At 41.9% G+C, this 20823-nt stretch overlaps 2 protein-coding genes across 2 annotated transcripts; both read left to right on the top strand.

Moving 5' to 3' along the window:
• Window positions 1–1780: 1780 nt before the first annotated feature.
• On the top strand, window positions 1781–10330 carry chmp1a (charged multivesicular body protein 1A). The gene is made up of 7 exons (XM_020480609.2): window positions 1781–1937; window positions 2553–2572; window positions 2665–2742; window positions 3528–3674; window positions 3863–3991; window positions 7901–8097; window positions 8335–10330. The coding sequence occupies exons 1-7, from the start codon at window positions 1931–1933 to the stop codon at window positions 8354–8356; spliced, it is 600 nt and encodes a 199-aa protein (XP_020336198.1). The 5' UTR covers window positions 1781–1930; the 3' UTR covers window positions 8357–10330.
• Window positions 10331–13814: 3484 nt separating this feature from the next.
• LOC109889285 (P3 protein-like) lies at window positions 13815–16286 on the top strand. The gene has a single exon (XM_020480611.2). The coding sequence runs from the start codon at window positions 14388–14390 to the stop codon at window positions 15786–15788; it is 1401 nt and encodes a 466-aa protein (XP_020336200.1). The 5' UTR covers window positions 13815–14387; the 3' UTR covers window positions 15789–16286.
• Window positions 16287–20823: the final 4537 nt, after the last annotated feature.

Below are 20823 nucleotides of genomic sequence, written 5' to 3' on the forward strand. Positions count from 1 at the left end.
TCGGTGGCTAACTGCAAGCGTTGCAAAGCAATTACTATTTTGCTTCCACTGCTTGCTATTCAGTGGAGAGGGTGTGTGGTCCAAGTCTGGGTTTAAGAATTTAAAACATCTGTCTGAAAGAGTCTCTTTTCCAAGCTTAAAATAATAAACATTCACACGCAACACCATGGGTCAGTAAATGTTTAATAAATTGTCCATGCTGTCAATCCTGCATTCAAAACAACTGGAAAATTGGAACTGGGAAATCTCAGATTTCAGTGAGTTCAAGACAACCGGAAACTCTGAAAAAAACGAGCTCTGACTGGTAAAAATACGTTTTGAACTGTCATCCAACATGGAATTCCAAGTCGGGAACTCGGGCCTCTTTCTAAATCAAATCAAATCAAATATTATTGGTCATATACACATATTTAGAAGATGTTATTGCGGGTGTAGCGAAATGCTTGTGTTCCTATCTCCAACAGTGCAGTAGTATCTTAAAACGATTAACAACCATACACACATATCTAAAAGTAAAATAATATAATTAAGAAATATATAAATATTAGATTGAGCAATATCGGAGTGGCATTGACTAAAATACAGTAGAATAGAATACACTATATACATATGTGAAGATCACTGACGTCATGATTCAACCTTGTTTTCCTCCAGAGTTCCCAGTTGTCTTAAACGCACGAGAAATCCAGAAAATGGCAGACTTTGATGACAAAGTTGAATTTCAAAATTTGCCCACAACTTGGACCACCGTGCCACCTTCTTGTTCAAGTGAGCACAGCACAACAACGATGAGTCCAGAAATGTCTTGTATGCCGCCGCATAAATTATGTAATATGCGAGGGAGATATGTATACTGTGGCTAAGAAAGTAGTACTAAGTGTATGTTGTGTAGCTGTTAGTAGCCCATGTGCCTCACTCACCCTAATAATTTGGTCCCTTTTCCCCTCATAACTTAGCCTACTGTTATGACTTGGTGCTGCACATGTATCCTATAGCCTGTTTTAGAGAAATGTAATCATTGAATATTGTAAGACGTTTCTGCTTACATGCCTCCTTTATTTATCCCACGGTTCTGACTTGGTGTACAAGGAGAATACTGTAAGAACGCCCATGTTCTGAATCCATGTTCTGAATTCTGTTGCTGTACATTTCAAAAGTGCTGAAGAAATAGTTATATTGACTACGTCCACCCTAGCTCTCTCATTAATGTCTTAATCGAAATGAGGGATTGCCTCTTATCTTCTCGGCATCCCCAGGGCCTTATGCCATAGTACATCTCAGTTGTCAGTAGAAACCACATTTATTTAACAAAGTCAGCCATATCAGCTATGTTTTTTAAAAGGCAGTAAATGAGGCTGAATAAACTGTTTCGCTGCCAGACAAGATAGCCTGGTGTACCAGTGGTAAGGATTCCCTCCATTGTGCTGAAAAGAAAGCTGTGCTTTAGGAACAGCTTTATGTAGGCCCTAACAGTTTGTGGGCACCGTTTGTCACCGTTATAGTGAAATTAATGTATTGTTTAGTGTTGTGTTGTGGCTTTGCTGTCATGCATCTAACATTTTAGTTTTTAGTTTGCCCCACCAATATTTACATCCTAATATCACTACTGGCTGTGGCGATATTGAGGTTCATTCTTCTCACATGTTGTTGTTAGCAACGGTACCTAATGCTTTTTGACAGCACGCTTTTGACTGTAAACGCCTGGCTGAGGTTCTCTGAATCTATCCAATCACCGCTCTCATGCGCTTGACCAATGACGTGTACGTATTTAGGCTAGAATACGCCGCTAGCGGAAAGGGGCGTGGCTTTGGCTAACCTCGTTTGGTGAAAGAAAGACTCATCACAAAAACAGAATATCAAAAAACATTAAGGAAATTAGCTCGTTGTCAAACTAAAACACATGTTTTGGGTCAAGTGAAGGCACGCTGATATGGATGGTAAGTCGTTTTCGACTTTTTATTTGACGAGATTGTCAACTTACTTTGATCTATGTCGTGCGTTATAACGCTAGTTAGCCGACATAAACTAGCATAAAGGAAAAGCTTGGCAGCCAGTCGATAAGATAAATGTTATGATAGCTTGCTATTAGCCTAATATTAGTTTATATTAGATTTGACCAAATATACACGTTTTGTAGCTAGCTATTAAAATCTCACTGCAATGTCAGATGTCACCAGAAGCTAGACGAGTATTCAAAAAAAGGTTTACACGAGTAAGGTTAGCTACATGGGGATTGAAGAGATGATTTTTCTAAACTGTCTGCATTCCTAGATAGATAGCTAACTTCCCGTTTTCATTTATTTGTAGTTAGGTGGCTAGCATTACGCGTCTTATCGCCATTGTAGTAGTGTAGAGTTTGAAATTATCAGAACGCGTTGACAACTTATACAATTATATGATTTTGATCCAGACTCTGAGATCACTAGCTAGTTGCCTTCAGTCTGTCATAGTCGTCATTGCACACTGTCAGTGCAAAGTATTCCAGGCCCAATGCACTGGGCAGTACCTGTGTATCTATCACCCCTTTCATCTAATTTCTTTCTTTCTTTCAGACACACTCTTCCAACTGAAGGTATATAAGAAATTAGCCATTGTCTTTGTGGAGTTTACACATAGTTAATAAACATTTTTACACTTTAAAATGTCTGCTTATACTTCTAACAGTTTACAGCAAAACAGCTCGAAAAACTTGCCAAAAAGGCAGAGAAAGATTCAAAATCCGAGCAAGCCAAAGTTAAAAAGGTGAGTAAAGGGAGGGCTTTCTGAGAAATAATGTGGGCTTGAACATGGTTGTGTGTAGTAGATTTTTGTTTTCTGATGCAAAACATTTTGCTATATGTATGGTGTACACTGGGCCCTACTGAACGCGACTCGAGTTACGGGTATACAGGGTGTGGTATTTATTGTTCAGTGGAGGACTGCTCATAATAATGGCTGGAATGGAGCAAATGGAATGGCATCAAACACATGGAAACCATGTTTGATGTATTTGATACCATTCCACAAATTCCGCTTCAGCCATTACCACAAGCCCATCCTCCCCAATTAAGGTGCCATAATCCTCCTGTGGTAATACAGGATCAGCAGTCAGTCTATCCCAATAGCGTATAAACAACATTATTGTTGAAATTCGTGTCATTAAATAGTTAATTGAACTTAATAATTATTAGGCATACCCGTTACATGTTCAGTTGGTGTCTGACTGGACAGGTCGACTAAAGATGTGTGCAGCACATTAACCAGCAGGTGGCAGTGGAAGATCATGGTTGAGGCTCCACCAGTCCATTACTGCCCTAAGGATTTAAACAGACGACCAGGGGCCATATTTATCAAACGTCTCAGAGCAGAGATTGCTTATTTAGGATCCGTTTTGCCTGTTAGATCACAATTAATAAGATTACATGGACGGGGGGGACCTGATCCTAGATCAGTATTCCTACTGTAAGATGATTGTTACACATGCAGCCCCTGAACATGTTTTCATAGGCAACTGAACTGACTTTAAGTGTGTATGTTCGTCTCACCAGGCTCTTCAGCAGAAGAATGTGGAAGTTGCCAGAGTGTATGCAGAGAATGCCATCCGTAAGAAGAACGAGGGCCTTAATTGTCTGCGCATGGCATCCCGTGTTGATGCTGTTGCCTCCAAGGTCCAGACTGCTGTCACTATGAAAGCAGTGAGTCTATTCCCTCTGCCTAATCATAATCATATGTTAATATCATCCAATTGTGTGTCTCACATTAGTCATTGTCATCTTTTCTCTTGACCCCCCAATCTCAGCCATCCTCGCTACTGGCTACTTTCATAGAGATGCACTCTCTGTCCTACCTTTGTGTGTGGCACTCCTGTGTTTTATATCCCTAGGTCACAAAGAATATGACGCAGGTCACTAAGGCACTGGACAAAGCGCTGGGTTCCATGGACCTGCAGAAGGTGTCTGCTGTTATGGACAAGTTTGAGACGCAGGTCCAGAACCTCGATGTTCACACCTCGGTGAGTGGCACAAGTTTATAGAAAATGTTCCCCATCAATACTAAACAAAAATATAAACGCAACATGCAACAATTTCAAAGATTTTACTGAGTTACGGTTCATAGAAGGAAATTAGTCAATTGAAATAAATTAATCAGGCCCTAATCTATGGGTTTCACAAATAGACAGGGGCGCATTCATGGATGGGCCTGGGAGGGCATACGCCCACCCACTTGAGAGTCAGGTCCACCCACTGGGGTGCCAGGCCTACCCAATCAGAATTAGTTCTTCCCCACAGAAGGGTCATCTACAAGTCCATGCTAGGTAAAGCTCCGCCTTATCTCAGTTCACTGGTCACGATGGCAACACCCATCCGTAGCACGCGCTCCAGCAGGTGTATCTCGCTGATCATCCCTAAAGCCAACACCTCATTTGGCCGCCTTTCGTTCCAGTACTCTGCTGCCTGTGACTGGAACGAATTGCAAAAATCGCTGAAGTTGGAGACTTTTATCTCCCTCACCAACTTCAAACATCAGCTATCTGAGCAGCTAACCGATCGCTGCAGCTGTACATAGTCTATTGGTAAATAGCACACCCATTTTCACCTACCTCATCCCCATACTGTTTTTATTTATTTACTTTTCTGCTCTTTTGCACACCAATATCTCTACCTGTACATGACCATCTGATCATTTATCACTCCAGTGTTAATCTGCAAAATTGTAATCATTCGCCTACCTCCTCATGCCTTTTGCACACATTGTATATAGACTCCCCCTTTTTTTTCTCTACTGTGTTATTGACTTGTTAATTGTTTACTCCATGTGTAACTCTGTGTTGTCTGTTCACACTGCTATGCTTTATCTTGGCCAGGTCGCAGTTGCAAATTAGAACTTGTTCTCAACTAGCCTACCTGGTTAAATAAAGGTAAAAAAAAGGGCTTTATTACAGACAGAACCCACAGGTGAAGAAGCCAGATGTGGAGGTCCTGGGCTGGTGTGGTTACACATGGTCTGCGGTTGTGTACTCCACACACAGAGACGCGTATAAAGCTCTCCCTCGCCCTCCATTTGGTAAATCCGACCACAACTCTATCCTCCTGATTCCTGCTTACAAGCACAAATTAAAGCAGGAAGCACCAGTGACTCGGTCTCTAAAACAGTGGTCAGATGATGCAGATGCTAAACTACAGGACTGTTTTGCTATCGCAGACTGCAACATGTTCCGCGATTCTTCCGATGGCATTGAGGAGTACACCACATCAGTCACTGGCTTTATCAATAAGTGCATCGAGGATGTCGTCCCCACAGTGACTGTACGTACATACCCCAACCAGAAGCCATGGATTACAGGCAACATTCGCACTGTGCTAAAGGGTAGAGCTGCCGCTTTCAAGGTGTGGGACTCTAACCCGGAAGTTTACAAGAAATCCTGCTATGCCCTGCGACGAACCATCAAACAGGCAAAGCGTCAATACAGGGCTAAGATTGAATCATACTACACCGGCTACAACGCTCTTCTTATGTGGCAGGGCTTGCAAACTATTACAGACTACAAAGGGAAGCACAGCTGCGAGCTGCCCAGTGACACGTGCCTACCAGATGAGCTAAATCATTTCTATTCTCGCTTCGAGGCAAGCAACGCTGAGACAATCACGAGAGCATCAGCTGTTCCGGATGGCTGTGTGATCACGCTCTCCATAGCCAACGCGAGGAAGACCTTTAAACAGGTCAACATACCCAAGGCTGCGGGGCCAGACGGATTACATTTTTCAAGCAGACCACCATAGTCCCTGTGCCCAAGAACACAAAGGCAACCTGCCTAAATGATACATACCCGTAGCACTCACGGCCGTAGCCATGAAGTGCTTTGAAAGGTTGGTAATGGCTCACATCAACACCATTATCCCAGAAACCCTAGACCCACTCCAATTTGCAAACAGCCCAAACAGATCCACAGATGATGCAATCTTTATTGCACTCCACACTGCCCTTTCCCACCTGGACAAAAGGAACACTTATGTGAAAATGCTATTCATTGACTACAGCTCAACACCATAGTACCCTCAAAGTTCTTCACTAAGCTAAGGATCCTGGAACTAAACACCTCCCTCTGTTGTGTCGTTTGCAGACGACACAACAGTGGTAGGCCTGATCACAAACAACGACGAGACAGCCCTTAGGGAGGAGGTCAGAGACCTGGCTGTGTGGTGCCAGAATAACAACATATCCCTCAACGTAGCCAAGGCTAAGGAGATGCTTGTGGACTACAGGAAAAGGAGGACCGAGCACTCCCCCATTCTCATCGACGGGGCTGTAGTGGAGCAGGTTGAGAGCTTCAAGTTCTTCGGTGTCCACATCAACGACAAACTAGAATGATCGAAACACACCAAGACAGTCGTGAAGAGGGCACGACAAAGCCTATTCCCCCTCAGGAAACTAAAAAGATTTGGCATGGGTCCTGAGATCCTCAAAAGATTCTACAGCTGCAATATCGAGAGCATCCTGACTGATTGCATCACTGCCTGGTATGGCAATTACTCGGCCTCTGACCGCAATGCACTACGGAGGGTAGTGTGTACTGCCCAGTACATCACTGGGGCTAAGCTGCCTGCCATCCAGGACCTCTACACCAGGCGGTGTCAGAGGAAGGCCCTAAAAATTGTCAAAGATCCCAGCCACCCCAGTCATAGACTGTTCTCTCTACTACCGCATGGCAAGCATAACCGGAGTGCCAAGTCTAGGACAAAAAGGTTTTTACCCCCAAGCCATAAGACTCCTGAACAGATAATCAAATGGCTACCGGGACTATTTGCATTGTGTGCCCCCCAACCTCCCCCCAAACCCCCTTTTTTTTACGCTGCTGCTACTTTGTTTATCATGTATGCATAGTCACTTTAACTATACATTCATGTACATACTACCTCAATTAGGCCGACCAACCAGTGCCCCCACACATTGGCTAACCGGGCTATCTGCATTGTGTCCCACCCACCACCCCCTCTTTTTACGCTACTGCTACTCTCTGATCATCATATATGCATAGTCACTTTAACCATATCTACATATCCATATCTACATGTACATACTACCTCAATCAGCCTAACTAACCGGTGTCTGTATGTAGCCTCGCTACTTTTATAGCCTCGCTGCTGTATATAGCCTGTCTTTTTACTGTTGTTTTATTTCTTTACTTACCTATTGTTCACCTAATATATTTTTTGCGCTATTGGTTAGAGCCTGTAAGTAAGCATTTCACTGTTGTATTTGGCGCACGTGACAAATAAACTTTTAATTTGATTTGAGGCCGGTTGGACGTACTGCCAAATTCTCTAAAACAACTTTGGAGGTGGCTTATGGTAGAGAAATTAACAACAGCTCTGGTGGACATTCCTGCAGTCAGCATGCCAACTGCACGCTCCCTCAACTTGAGACATCTGTGGCATTATGTTGTGTGGCAAAACTGCACATTTTGGAGTGGCCTTTTATTGTCCCCAGCACAATGTGCGCGCCCCTGTGTAATGATCATGCTGTTTAATCAGTTTCTTAATATGCCACACCTTTCAAGTGGATGGATTATCTTGGCAAAGGATAAATGCTCACTAACAGGGATGTAAAAGATTTTGTGCAAAAATAATTTAGAGAAAAAAGCTTTTTGTGCTTATGAAACATGGGACCAACACTTTACATGTTGCATTTACATTTTTGTTCAGTATACATAATGGTTGTACTCCTAATCAATTTAATTTCTTGAAGTCATTCGTTTTCAAGCCTCTTGTTCACGTGTCCCCTTCTTCCCTAAGACCTCTAGCTCACTCGGCCTCCTCAACCATTTTCCTAGTTCACTAAACCCTTTATCTCAACATGCATTACTGTACCCTTCTGGATAATTGCATTAATTGTGAAACAACATAAACCCACTCGCCTATAGGTGATGGAGGACTCTATGAGCTCGGCCACCACACTGACCACGCCACAGGACCAGGTGGATGACCTCATCGTCCAGATAGCAGAAGAGAGTGGTCTGGAGGTGATGGACCAGCTCAGCCAGCTGCCTGCAGGAGCCACCTCATTGGGAGAGAGCTCCTCACGCTCACAGCAGGAGAAGGAGGACCAGCTGTCTCGCAGGTACCCTAACAATGCAGCATTCACTGGTTACTGTGGGACATTTGGCTTGTTTTCTAAATTAAGGAAATGTGTTGTCAAAAAATTATTTGACTGTAAAGTAGTGTAGATTTTGGCTAGATGTGTTGGTGCTATGATAGATCCCCTTTTTAATTATGCATAGTGATATTCCAATGACCAACATGCACATAGACCAAAGATTTTCATATAAATCAACAATTACACTTATTTACATTGCAGGTTGGCTGCTTTGCGGAACTGAACATCTCTCAACTATTCGCGAGACAGAAGGAGGCTTGACAACCACTTGGAAACAAACAGCTGGGAGCTGTGTGATTCTATCAAACTGTTCATACCGTGAGGACCTAATGAGCCTATTGATTTCCATCCTCACGTCTTTATATACACACTCACACTGTGGTGCTGAAAATACCACCTGAGAAGGCATGGGTCTCTTCCTCTCTCTCTCCCCCCTCTGTCTCTGTCTGTCTTTTTCTGTTGCACATCTTTTTTTCCCCACCTTTCATTTTCCCATATCAGTCTTTCCATCTCTCACTCATTGTCTTATATTAATTAGGGATCCCTCAAATCAAAATTAAGTGTTATTTGTCACATCCTTCGTAAAACAACAGGTGTAGACTAACAGTGAAATGCTTACTTACGGGCCCTTCTCAATAATGCAGAGAGAAAAAATATCCCCCTTGGTTAGTTGTACTTGTGAATTTCAGTACATTGTCACATGACATATTTTTGGATTTATATTTGAATTCAGGGTTTTCCTGAGAACATGAAGAGTTTTGCAAAATGTCCAAATAGTATATTGGAAAAGGGTGTTTTTAAAACACACATTTGTGTAATATATTGAAGCTTGGACTCCCAAAAGTTATTTATCTGGATTGTACCTATCAGATAAGATTAAATGAATATACATAGAATGAATAGAACGGACAAATCATTGACTTGAATGGAGAATATTATTTAGTGCTCTGATGTTTCCCAGTTTGCACTCTGTTTAGCACTAAACCACAGTCATCTCTTGACACACTGTATTGACAACACTAACAAACAAAATTAAGACATACTATTGTCTACTGCTTTCTCCCAACTCTTAAAAGAAATAATAATCTGACATAATGTCATTATTTCTATATAGAGGGAGGACAATTCTCAGTCATATTTTTTGTTTTCCTGATTATTTCTGTTTAAAATATATTACTAATTTATGCCTATGTTATTTTGCTTTGAATATGTGTGCCTTATTGGGATGCAGGGGTATGCATAGGTCTTCTCAGTGCCTGGATATATGTAGTTAGACATATAGTGATTGATCCTATGTAAGGTTTTAATATTGAGGTTTTGGAACTATAAAGTTCTATCTGCCAAAAGAATATTCTGAGATATTTGGCTTTAAAGTTCTGAACCCTCTTTGGTTTGAAGTGTGTTAGCAATTTTTTATCTTGTATTCTTTTGAATTCAAAAACATGAATTGTGGTATTTAGAGTAGAGAACATTGAACCGAACAAGGCTATGTCAATAACATTTTGACAAGTGCAGATAGAACCTTATAGTCCTGAACTCTTGAATTATGTTGCCATATAACAAGGATGTCCCATTTCTGTCCACATCACATACAAACCAGAGATTTGGCTTCTGTAGCGAAGACATTTTGGGAATACATTCCTTTCTTTTATTTTACATGGGAATAGTTATTAATACTCAAAGTTATGCAAGTTTTGCAGTATTTTGGTATATATAGCCATCTGATATGAACATTGTGTTATTTCAACACTCAGGAAATGACAGCAGCATATGGCACCACAAGCAAACTGATAGACTTGTAACCAGGAAACCATGTAACCAAGACATGAGTTCAACCATCAGACTGTGGGTGCTGTTTCAACACATCCTCAAATGCATGTTTTACTTTTTGCCAAAATAAGCTCACATACTGAAGAGTTCTTGCTGTTTAAAAATGATCTGTGATGCTGTGAACATTTCTCTTTAGTGCTGCTTCACACAATTATTTTGCTTCCTTTTCTGTGGGGAGGGATGGTCATTATTATTAGCATTTCAGATTATATAACATGCTTGCCGTCAGTAAAGATTGTTTATGTTATGCATTCATCTGGTGTAAACAGGTCATGTAGGTAACTGTTGATGTCCGAGAGACAGACTTCTTATACTGTACATGCCTACTGTACAGCTTCAAAGTAAACCTCATTTCTCCCCATGGTCATACTGAAACAAGGGTCTAAATTGTCTACAATGGCTTCAGAAAGTATTCACACCCCTTGACTTATTCCACACTTTTATGTTACAGCCTGAATCCACTTAGGAACATTCAATGTCGTCTTGGTAAGCAACTAAGGCCTTCTGTTTTAAGTTATTGTCCTGCTAAAAGGTGAATTTGTCTCCCAGTGTCTGTTGGAAAGCAGACTGAACCAGGTTTTCCTCTAGGATTTTGCCTGTGCTTAGCTCTCCTGTTTCATTTTAGTCCTTGCCAATGACAAGCATACCCATAACATGATGCAGCCACCACCATGCTTGAAAATAGGAAGAGTGGTACTCAGTGATGTGTTGGATTTGCCCCAAACATAACACTTTTTTTATTCAGGACATAAAGTTAATTTCTTTTTCATTTTTTTTTTCTCTAGTTTTACATTAGTGCCTTATATCAAACAGGATGCATGTTTTGGAATATTTGTATTCTGTACAGGCTTCCTTCTTTTCACTTTATCAATTTGGTAAGTATTGTGGAGTAACTACAATGTTGTTGATCCATCCTCAGTTTTCTCCTATCACAGCCATTAAACTAACTGTTTTAAACAAGTCCCATTGGCCTCATGGTGAAATCCCTGAGTGGTTTCCTTCCTCTCTGGCAACTGAGTTAGGAAGGATGCCTATCTTTGTAGTGATATACCATGTAAAGTGTCATTAATAACTTCACCATGCTCTAAGAGAAATTCGATATCTGCTTATTTTTTATATTGACCCATCCACCAATAGGTGCCCTTCTTTGTGAGGCATTTGAAAACCTCCCTGGTTTTTGAGGTTGAATCTGTTTGAAATGCATTGCTCGACTCAGGGACATTACCGATAATTATATGTGTGGAGTACAGCGATGAGGTAGTCATTCAAAAATCATGTTAAACATTATTATTGCACACAGTGAGTCCCTGCAACTTACTATGTGACTTGTTAAGCACATTTTTACCCCTGAACTTATTTAGGCTTGCCATAGCAAAGGGTCTGAATACTTATTGACTCAAGACATTTCATCTTTTCATTTCTAATTAAATTGTAAACATTTCTAAAAACATAATTATACTTTTGACATGGGCTATTGTGTGTAGGTCAATGACAAATCTAAATGTAATCCATTTTAAATTCAGGCTGTAAAACAATAAAATGTGGAAAAAAATAAAGGGTGTGATTACTTTCTGAAGGCACTAGGTGTGTATGGAATCTTAACAGAGGCTTTTTTTCCTGTGTCTTTTGTGAGGTATATTATCTGCCCTGTGGCTCTTAACAACTATCACTCTGCGAAATGTCTGGAGAGCTCTCCAGTTCAGCAGGTTGTTGGCTTAAATGCTTTCACAGAAGACCAGACCTCTCCCTTTTTTCTTGAAACCTCTGAGTCATGAGTCCAAAGTAGGCCACATACGGCACAATATATAACTGCACTCTTTCATCAATACTATGAAAGTAGCTACACTCACTATCTATGATCGATTAAATAGCTTTCTCAGAAAAAATGCTGACTGGACTCACTTAACCTATTAAAAAGTCAGGTAAGACACTTCATGCTATGAATCCATTAATCTTATGTGATGTGCCCTTGCTGTTCAGAGAGCACAGGGGGTTCCCTTACATCATACGAATGGTGGTATCAAATTTCACAATTGCATTTGTTGTGTACGAACGTCTTAGCAGCGACCTGGAACTGGATACCGTGCAATGTGTGTGTTCATGGCCACTCTGTTTTTGCTCAGTGATCAAATATGCAGCGGTCCAAAGATCAAGAGAATTTGATAGTGAAACATGTTCCTGTAGTGGCTCATCAAGCTTCCGTTGCAGCATGGTCTCATAGACTTGACAAGTTTCTCCATAGATAAAACCATAAAGGTTACAAAATCTCAAGTTGCCTACTACGTTTAACCTAGATTTTCTATAGCACACAGAGGATGTGTTATTCAAGAGCTTACCAGACATCAAATATCTGGTACTAGAACAGACTAGCTTGAACACCTTAAATCCACCCTTCTGCTCGACAAACATACTAGGTGCTCCCCCTCTCACACACTATGTTGAACAAAAATATAAACACAACATGTCAAGTTTTAGTGTCATGTTTTATGAGCTGAAATTAAAGATCCCAGAAATGTTCCAGAAGAAGCTTATTTCTCTGAAATGTTGTGCACACATTCTTTTACATCCCTGTTAGTGAGCATTTATCCTTTGCCAAGAAAATCCATCCACCTGACAGATTAAACAGCATGATCATTACACAGGTGCACCTTGTGCTGGGAACAATAAAAGGCCACTAAAATGTGCAGTTTTGTCACAAAACACAGTGCCACAGATGTATAACATTTTGAGGGAGTGTGCAATTGGCATACTGACTGCAGGAATGACAACCAGAGCTGTTGCCAGATAATTTAATGTTAATTTCTCAACCGTAAGCCACCTCTAACATTGTTTTAGAGAATTTGGCAGTACGTCCAACCGGCCTCATAACCGCAGACCACGTGTATGGCGTTGTGTGGTTGAGCAGTTTGATGATGTCAACTTAGTGAACAGAGTGTCCCATGGTGTGCACCATGGTGGTGGAGTTATGGTATGAGCAGGCATAAGCTACGAACAACGAACACAATTGCATTTGTTGATGGCAATTTGAATGCATAGAGATACCGTGACGAGATCCTGAGGCCCATTGTCGTGCCATTCATCCTCGGCCATCATGATAATGCATGGCCCCATGTCGCAAGAATCTGTACACAATTCCCTGGAAGCTGAAAATGTCCCAGTTCTGGATTGCATACTCACCAGAGCATTGAGCATGTTTGGGATGCTCTGGAACGATGCATACGACAGTGTGTGGTCACGCTAGACACTGACTGGTTTTCTGATCCACGCCCCTACTTAAAAAAAAAGAAGGTATCTGTGAACAACAGATGCATATTAGTATTTTCAGTCATATAAAATCCATAGATTAGGGCCTAATCAATATATTTCAATTGACTGATTTCTTTATGCGAACTGTAACTCAGTAAAATATTTGAAATTGTTGCGTATTTTTGTATTTTTGTTCAGTATAAGAAAACAAGCTCCCTTGCCCTGCTTAAATGCATTATTTATTGCATAAATCATGTGTGTGATGCCACCCTTACAAAAAAAGATTGCAGTAATTTTGAAGTCTAACTACAGTTACAGTGCAGTATAACTGCAGTGCACTGCAGTTATTCAGCAATTACTGCTTCCAAAATACCACAGTTGGCTAGTTACTGCACTTTAGTTTGAAAACTGCAATCTTTTTTTGTAAGGGCAGAATAACTAAATAAAGGAAAATATCTCCAGCCACAATGAACTGCAGTTTATATGTTTTGGACTATGTTTATCTTATTCCACCATTTTCCTTTAGTCAACATAACATGACCACAGCATTTTGCAGTGGGTCCTCCCCCATAAATAAACGGTGTATCCTCTATGATGCTGAGATTGCAGCCCACGCATGGAAGAAAGAACACCCCCGCAATTAGATTTTTCTCAAGTGACGTTGGTGCTTATTTTGGTAAGGGACCTAGAGAGTCAACGCAAAAAAAAGAGAGTTAACGCTAGCGGCTTCTCTGATTGGATTAAAATAAGTCTTAGCGAGTGAGTGAAATAAGAGAAGAAATCAGGGGGAAACGGCGGTGGTGACAGTTGGCATAGAGACAATAAAAACCGTAATTCCAGGCGACGGTTCGCCGAGGCAGATATTTCTTCTTAGCACGAAAAAATGATTCGTGTATCGTCTGATATCGGTCAAATATGACAGCAATTTTTTTTATTGGAATTTAAGCAGTGTTCAAGTCGGATGGGGCGGGGTGATGTTTAAATTCCGGTAGAAAGAGAGCAAGAACACGGGTGAAGCTAAATGGGTACCAGAAGGAATGTAGACCCCGCTACATACGTAGCTGTTGTATCAGGGGATCTGAGAAGTTTTTATCGCGTTCTGTAAAAGGGAGGCGGTTTAAGACGGACTGGGGAGGTCGCAGGCTGGGGAGCAGCGTGTATTTGCGGCGCACCTAACAATGAGGACGCTATTTGCATTCTGTTGTCTCTTCTTGATAACGAGAGGAACAGATCCGCCAACGGCGGGCAGGTCACTGACAGACAACAACAACATGAACGTGACGGCCGACAGTAACAGAAGGTATATACAAATCGGGGACGGGACCTCCCAAGAATTTGAGTTTCCCGAAAACACTAAGGGCGTGATTGTAATCTCCAGTCAATACCGAAGCGCCGTAAGTACGAAGGGCCGCGAGAGCTGGAAGCAGACGGTCAATGTAAGCTCCTTGGACTCGGAGGTTCTTTCCATCCTGAATGTAAGTAACAGTCATGCGGGGCCCGTGAAGAGTTTCATTATCAGCATAAAGTCTGGGTTACCGGGTCGGGCACAACTGCTCATCCAGCTATTGGAGTTGGACCAGGATTCTTTCCCTGTTGTAATTGAAGAAAGGACAGACTACTGCATCAGGGTGGCGCCTGGCAGGGATGACCCAGCTGCCGGGCTCATACAGTCAGGCGTGCTGTCCCACTTTTCTGAGAACCCTGTCCTATTTGCCTTGCTGCCGCTCATCTTCATCAACAAGTGTGCCTTCGGGTGCAAGGTAGAGGTAGAGGTGCTGAGGGGTCTCCTGCGGAAGCCTGTGCCCCTCCTCTTGGGGGTTGCAGGGCAGTTCCTGGTCATGCCACTGTACGCCTATGGTCTGTCCAGGCTGGGTTCCCTGCCAAAGGCCCTCTCCCTGGGCCTGGTCATCACATGCTCTGCCCCGGGCGGCGGCGGAGGCTACCTCTACAGCCTGCTACTGGGCGGGGACGTCACCCTGGCCATCTCCATGACCCTGGTGTCCACAGTTGTAGCTGCAGCAGCCATGCCCCTGTGCTCTGCCCTGTACGGCAGGCTACTGGGTGTCCACGCTGCCCTCCACGTGCCCTTTATCAAGATCCTGGGCACCCTTCTCTTCATTGCCATCCCCATCTCCCTGGGCATGCTGGTGAAGCTACGTCTGCCCAAACTGACCCGCGTGCTGCTGGCACTGATCCGGCCCTTCAGCTTCGTGCTCATCGTGGGTGGCATCTTCATGGCCTACCAGATGGGAGCGTCTATCCTGGCCAACGTGAGACCTCAGATAGTGGTCGCGGGGGTGACCGTGCCCCTGTTTGGGCTGCTGCTAGGGTTTGGGATGGGGAAGCTGGCAGGGCTGGCAGTGCCACAGAGGAAGACGGTCAGTATTGAGGTGGGGGTGCAGAACAGTCTCCTGGCGCTGGCGGTTATGCAGCTGTCGTTCCGGCGGGCGGAGGCTGACTTTGCGTCCCAAGCGCCCTTCATAGTGGCGCTCAGCAGCACCTCTGAGATGCTCCTCATCGTCCTCGGTCACTTTGCCCATCGAAAGTTCTGTACCCCCACCACCCGGACTGAAACCTGATTGTAGACAAAGTTTCTGTTCTAAACCAAACCTGTGGAGGTCCCAGAGTGTTGGCTACAAATCACACACAACAATATGAAAACAATCATTGACATTGACACTGTGTACACAGGACAGCGAATGGACATTTTAAATCATGTATTTTTTCTTGAAACCAAAGGCCTTTTCCTGCTAAACCCCTTTTTTCTTCATTTTTTTATGAGATTGTACTGAAGAGTACCTCATGTAAATAGGCCGAAAGAGAAATACCTATTAAAGAAAATATATTTTTCTATAAAACATTTTTTGTAATTGAAATTATTGATTTGTTTACAAGAGGTCTATGTGTCAAAGGAATGGGAATGGTTTTGAAAACTGATTGTTTGTCAGATGGAAAAGTATGGTGTTTGAAAACTATTGTTACAATTTTTTTTGTTCTGGATTCAAATATGGTTTTCTAAGAGTCCATGTACTTTATAAAGAGGAGACGTAAAGAAATAAAAGCATTCATAAAAGCAGTCTTGAGTTTGTCCAAGGAGGATCTTTATTTAAACAAGGAATCTTAACACTGAGACCTACTAAAGTAAAGATTGTGCTGCAGCACAGCTGAGCAATATAGCCAGTACCTTTGTTTCTGAGGGTGTTTCCGTGACAATATTTGCCTGTGCATAATATTTGTGGACTGATTAACAGGTTTCTTTGTGTGTGCCAATGCGAGGACATTTGCATGTCTCTTTGCATTGTGTATTTGCATTTGTATTATAACAATCTCATAACACATCTATGTTTGCATGTTATGTGGTTACCTAATGTTTCTAAGCCTTTTTACTCCTGAAATGGAGGTTGTAGTTTTCAATATATATTTTTGGTGTAGTACATAGGTCTTTGTGAGAGGGCATGTTATGACTGGAATGAACGTGATTTTCGGCAGGTGAAATATGCTCATACAGTCATAATAGCTGCCTACAGTGATTTCGAAAAGTATTCAGACCCCTTGACTTTTCACCCATTTTGTTATGTTATGGCTTTATTCTAAAATGGATAAAACTATTTAACTCAGCAATCTATACACAATACCCCATAATGACAAAGCAAAAACAGGTTTTTAGAAAATGTTGCTAATTTATTAAAAATCAAAAACAGAAATAGCTTATTTACATAAGTGTTCAGACCCTTTGCTATGAGACTCAAAATTGAGCTCAGATACATCCTGTTTCCATTGGTCATCCTTGAGATGTTTCTACAACTTGATTGGAGTCCAGCTGTGGTAAATTCAATTGATTGGATATGATTTGGAAAGGCACACACCTGTCTATATAAGGTCCCACAGTTGACAGTGTATGTCAGAGTAAAAACCAAGCCATGAGGTCGAAGGAATTGTCCATAGAGCTTCGAAACAGGATTGTGTTGAGGCACAGATCTGGGGAAGGGTACCAAAACATGTCTGCAACATTGAAGATCCCCAAGAACACAGTGGCCTCCATCATTCTTAAATGGAAGAAGGTTGAAACCACTAAGACTCTTTCTAGAGCTGGCTGCCCAGCCAAACTTAGCAATTGGTGGAGAAGGTCCTTGGTCAGGGAGGTGACCAAGAACCTGATGGTCCCTCTGCACTCTGACAGACCTCCAGAGTTCCTCTGTGGGGATAGGATAACCTTCCAGAAGGACAGCCATCTCTGCAGCACTCCACCAATCAGGCCTTTATGGTAGTGTGACTAGACAGAAGCCACTCCCCAGTAAAAGGCACATGACAGCCCACTTGGAGTTTGCCAAAAAGGCACCTAAAGACTCTCAGATCATGAGAAACAAGATTCTCTGGTGTGATAAAACTCAGATTGAACTCTGGCCTGAATGCTAAGCGTCATGTCTGGAGGAAACCTGGCACCATCCCTACGTTTAAGCATGGTGGTGACTGCATCATGCTGTGGGGATGTTTTTCAGCGGCAGGGGCAGGGAGATTAGTCAAGATCGAGGGAAAGATGAATGGAGCAAAGTACAGAGAGGTCCTTGAAGAAAATCTGCTCCCAGAGAGCTCAGGACCTCAGACTGGGGTGAAGGTTCACCTGCCAACAGGACAATGACCCTAAGCACACAGCCAAGACAATGCAGGAGTGGCTTCGGGACAAGTCTCTGAATGTCCTTGAGTGGCCCAGCCAGAGCCCCGACTTGAAGCCGATCGAACATCTCTGAAGAGACCTGAAAATAGCAGTGCAGCCACACTTCCCATCCAACCTGACAGCGCTTGAGAGGATCTGCAGAGAAGAATGGGAGAAACTCTCCAAATACAGGGGTGCCAAGCATGTAGCGTAATACCCAAGAAGACTCGAGGATGTAACCGCTGCCAAAGGTGCTTCAACAAAGTACTGAGTAAAGGACCTGAATACTTTTTTTTTTTTTTACAAAAAAATCTCAAAACCTGTTTTTGCTTTGTCATTATGGGTTATTATGTGTCAAGTGATGGGGGATAAAACAATTTTAGAATAAAATTTAGAATATATTCCATTTTAGAATAAGGCCGTGACGTATCAGAATTTGGAAAAAGTCAAGGCATCAGAATACTTTCCCGAATGCACTCTATGTATTCATTTTCTGGCGAAAGCAAAACTGACACCTTAGGGGAGTGAACGTTTTGTAAAAGGCATTTTTGTAAGTGTTTATCCCTTTTACACAACTCAAGTATTTTAATTACTGTGTTTCTTTGCCCATTTGTAGTGGGAAACGGCATTGGAGCTTGGTTTTGGCACAAGACGTGGGAGCTCAGGAAAGTAGCATGTATGCTGAAGTCTATGGGCTGAACTCTGTTGTTTGAAGGGGCTTTGTCGATATTCGCGTACTTCAACTGCTGTGCGAAGTGGGGAGCCACTGTATTTTGTTTTCCTGTAAATGAGACCTGATAGTTAAAACAGTAAATTAAGATATAACTCAACTATCCCCAAAATCATTAACTGTTTCCTTATTCCTGTCAATTATTGACACTTTTCTATTGGAAAACAGGTAGGGGTTTATGGGTAAAGTTGTATTTTGGGAAACAATAGTAAAATCCTAGAATATTTTTGTGGCAAGTCCATCTTGTGTTTCCATTACAAATTGCCATATACTGAAAACCTGTTTTGTTTTCCAATCGCAATTAACCCTAATCTAAAACGAATGGATTAACACACATTGAAGCTGATGGGAAATGTTTACATGACTCTGTTTACATTGTGTTCTGGACCCTCCTGTACAGTGTCATAAGCCTTGCATATCAATTACACTCAGATGCACAACATATCGTCCATTTAATTAATATACCTGCTGTTGGACCAATCTTTAGCCAAAGGTATTTTAAGGATTTGAAGCGTTGCATGAAAATGATGTAAATTCACATGGTGAGTTACAATCATGCCACTACCAATGGGAGTCATCAATTTTGTCAATGCATGCATGTCTCTATCACTCTCTCTCACTGCCATGCACCCCCTGTCTGTAATTTCAATGAAAGGCTCAACAGCTGCTCAGCCTCACTTGCAATGGTAATTTGACCTTTGATAACCACAGATTTCAGCCCATGCATTCCACCTCGTATTCTGCTGCACAGAGATAGACAGAGACATAGGGCTTAAACTATTTCACAGATACACACTATATACTCTAATTTCCCTGGTATGATATTTCTCTTCTTGGTGCTACAGAGCCAATAGGTTACCATATGAGCTGTGTGGTTTGTAAAATCCTACGCAAACTAAGCAAAGTGCTCCTTTGTAAGTTGTACTTTGAGGAAATGCCTAAAGTGTCACTTCCATTAGAGAAATGGGTGAAGTACCTGCTGTGGGTGCAAGGACAGTGTCACGTCCACTTGAGCGACAGCTCAGATTGTTTCTCCCAGGTAACAGTGTCCACTGTACTTTACAGGTTGACAGGTGATTTCATGACACTGTTCCAGCAGCTGCAGTATTTACACTTCCTATGCTGTGGTTTAGTGACACAATAGGGAAGACACTTAAAAATTCATGAGACAGATGGGATTCCATTTTAATGAGTTGTTTTCACCTTCTATGTGCAGGTTTCTTGCCGCAGTGCCAGAGTGTCCAGGAAAACATGGGTGGAATTCCTCAAAAATATTCTCATTCGTGTGTGCTTGTATCTCCAGTAGGCCTATTCACTGGAACGACAAACAAAGGAAGACTGTCTGAAGGGCATACAATTCTCTCATCTTATGTTCAAACTTTTGCATATGAGCCAATCTCACACAAAATAGAAACAGATACAATTATGAACCAGGGCTAGTCTCATCTGGTCCATCGACGGTATGGATAGCTCATAGTCATAGCTGAACTGAAATTGCCTTCAAGTCGATGTTCTTGCAGCATTGGTGCTGTTTATTTATTTACCTTTATTTAACTAGGCAAGTCAGTTAAGAACAAATTCTTATTTTCAATGACGGCCTAGGAACAGTGGGTTAACTGTCTGTTCAGGGGCAGAACGAGGAACAACTTAACAGAGGAACATTCTGTTCAGTGACTAAACAATGTGTCAGTTTAGAGTAATAAACTGTAGTACCTCACATTACTGCTGTCGCAGACATTTTCATCATCCGAGTGACAGTGTAGCTCTAATGGACTAGCTGGTGCCATTTACCTTCAATGGATCGATCAGCAAGAGAGACAGACTGAAATGTTAGCCTTGCCAACCCTGATAATACATTCATCTGTCCCATGTCCTGTCGGAGGAGATTGATATTTAGATGGTCATTAAAATTGCCTCTGTTCATTGTGTTAAGATGCATTTAATCAAAATAATTAGCTATTAGTTTGATTTCATAAAATACTTTTGGATGGATACATGTTGGATCGATGCGGTTGGAGGGAATTTATTTTCCTGTTAATACTGAATTTATTATGAATTATTAAACTTTATGTATTTCTTACTATATTTTTTTCTTTTGAGTGGCAGCATACAGGTTTTGTGAACTTATAATGGTGTGGCAGGGTAGCCTAGTGGTTAGAGCATTGGACTAGTAACTGGAAGGTTGCAAGTTGAAACCCCCGAGCTGACAAGGTACAAATCTGTCGTTCTG

This window comes from Oncorhynchus kisutch, linkage group LG4 (genome assembly GCF_002021735.2).
Source record: "Oncorhynchus kisutch isolate 150728-3 linkage group LG4, Okis_V2, whole genome shotgun sequence".
Taxonomy (NCBI): Eukaryota; Metazoa; Chordata; class Actinopteri; order Salmoniformes; family Salmonidae; genus Oncorhynchus; species Oncorhynchus kisutch.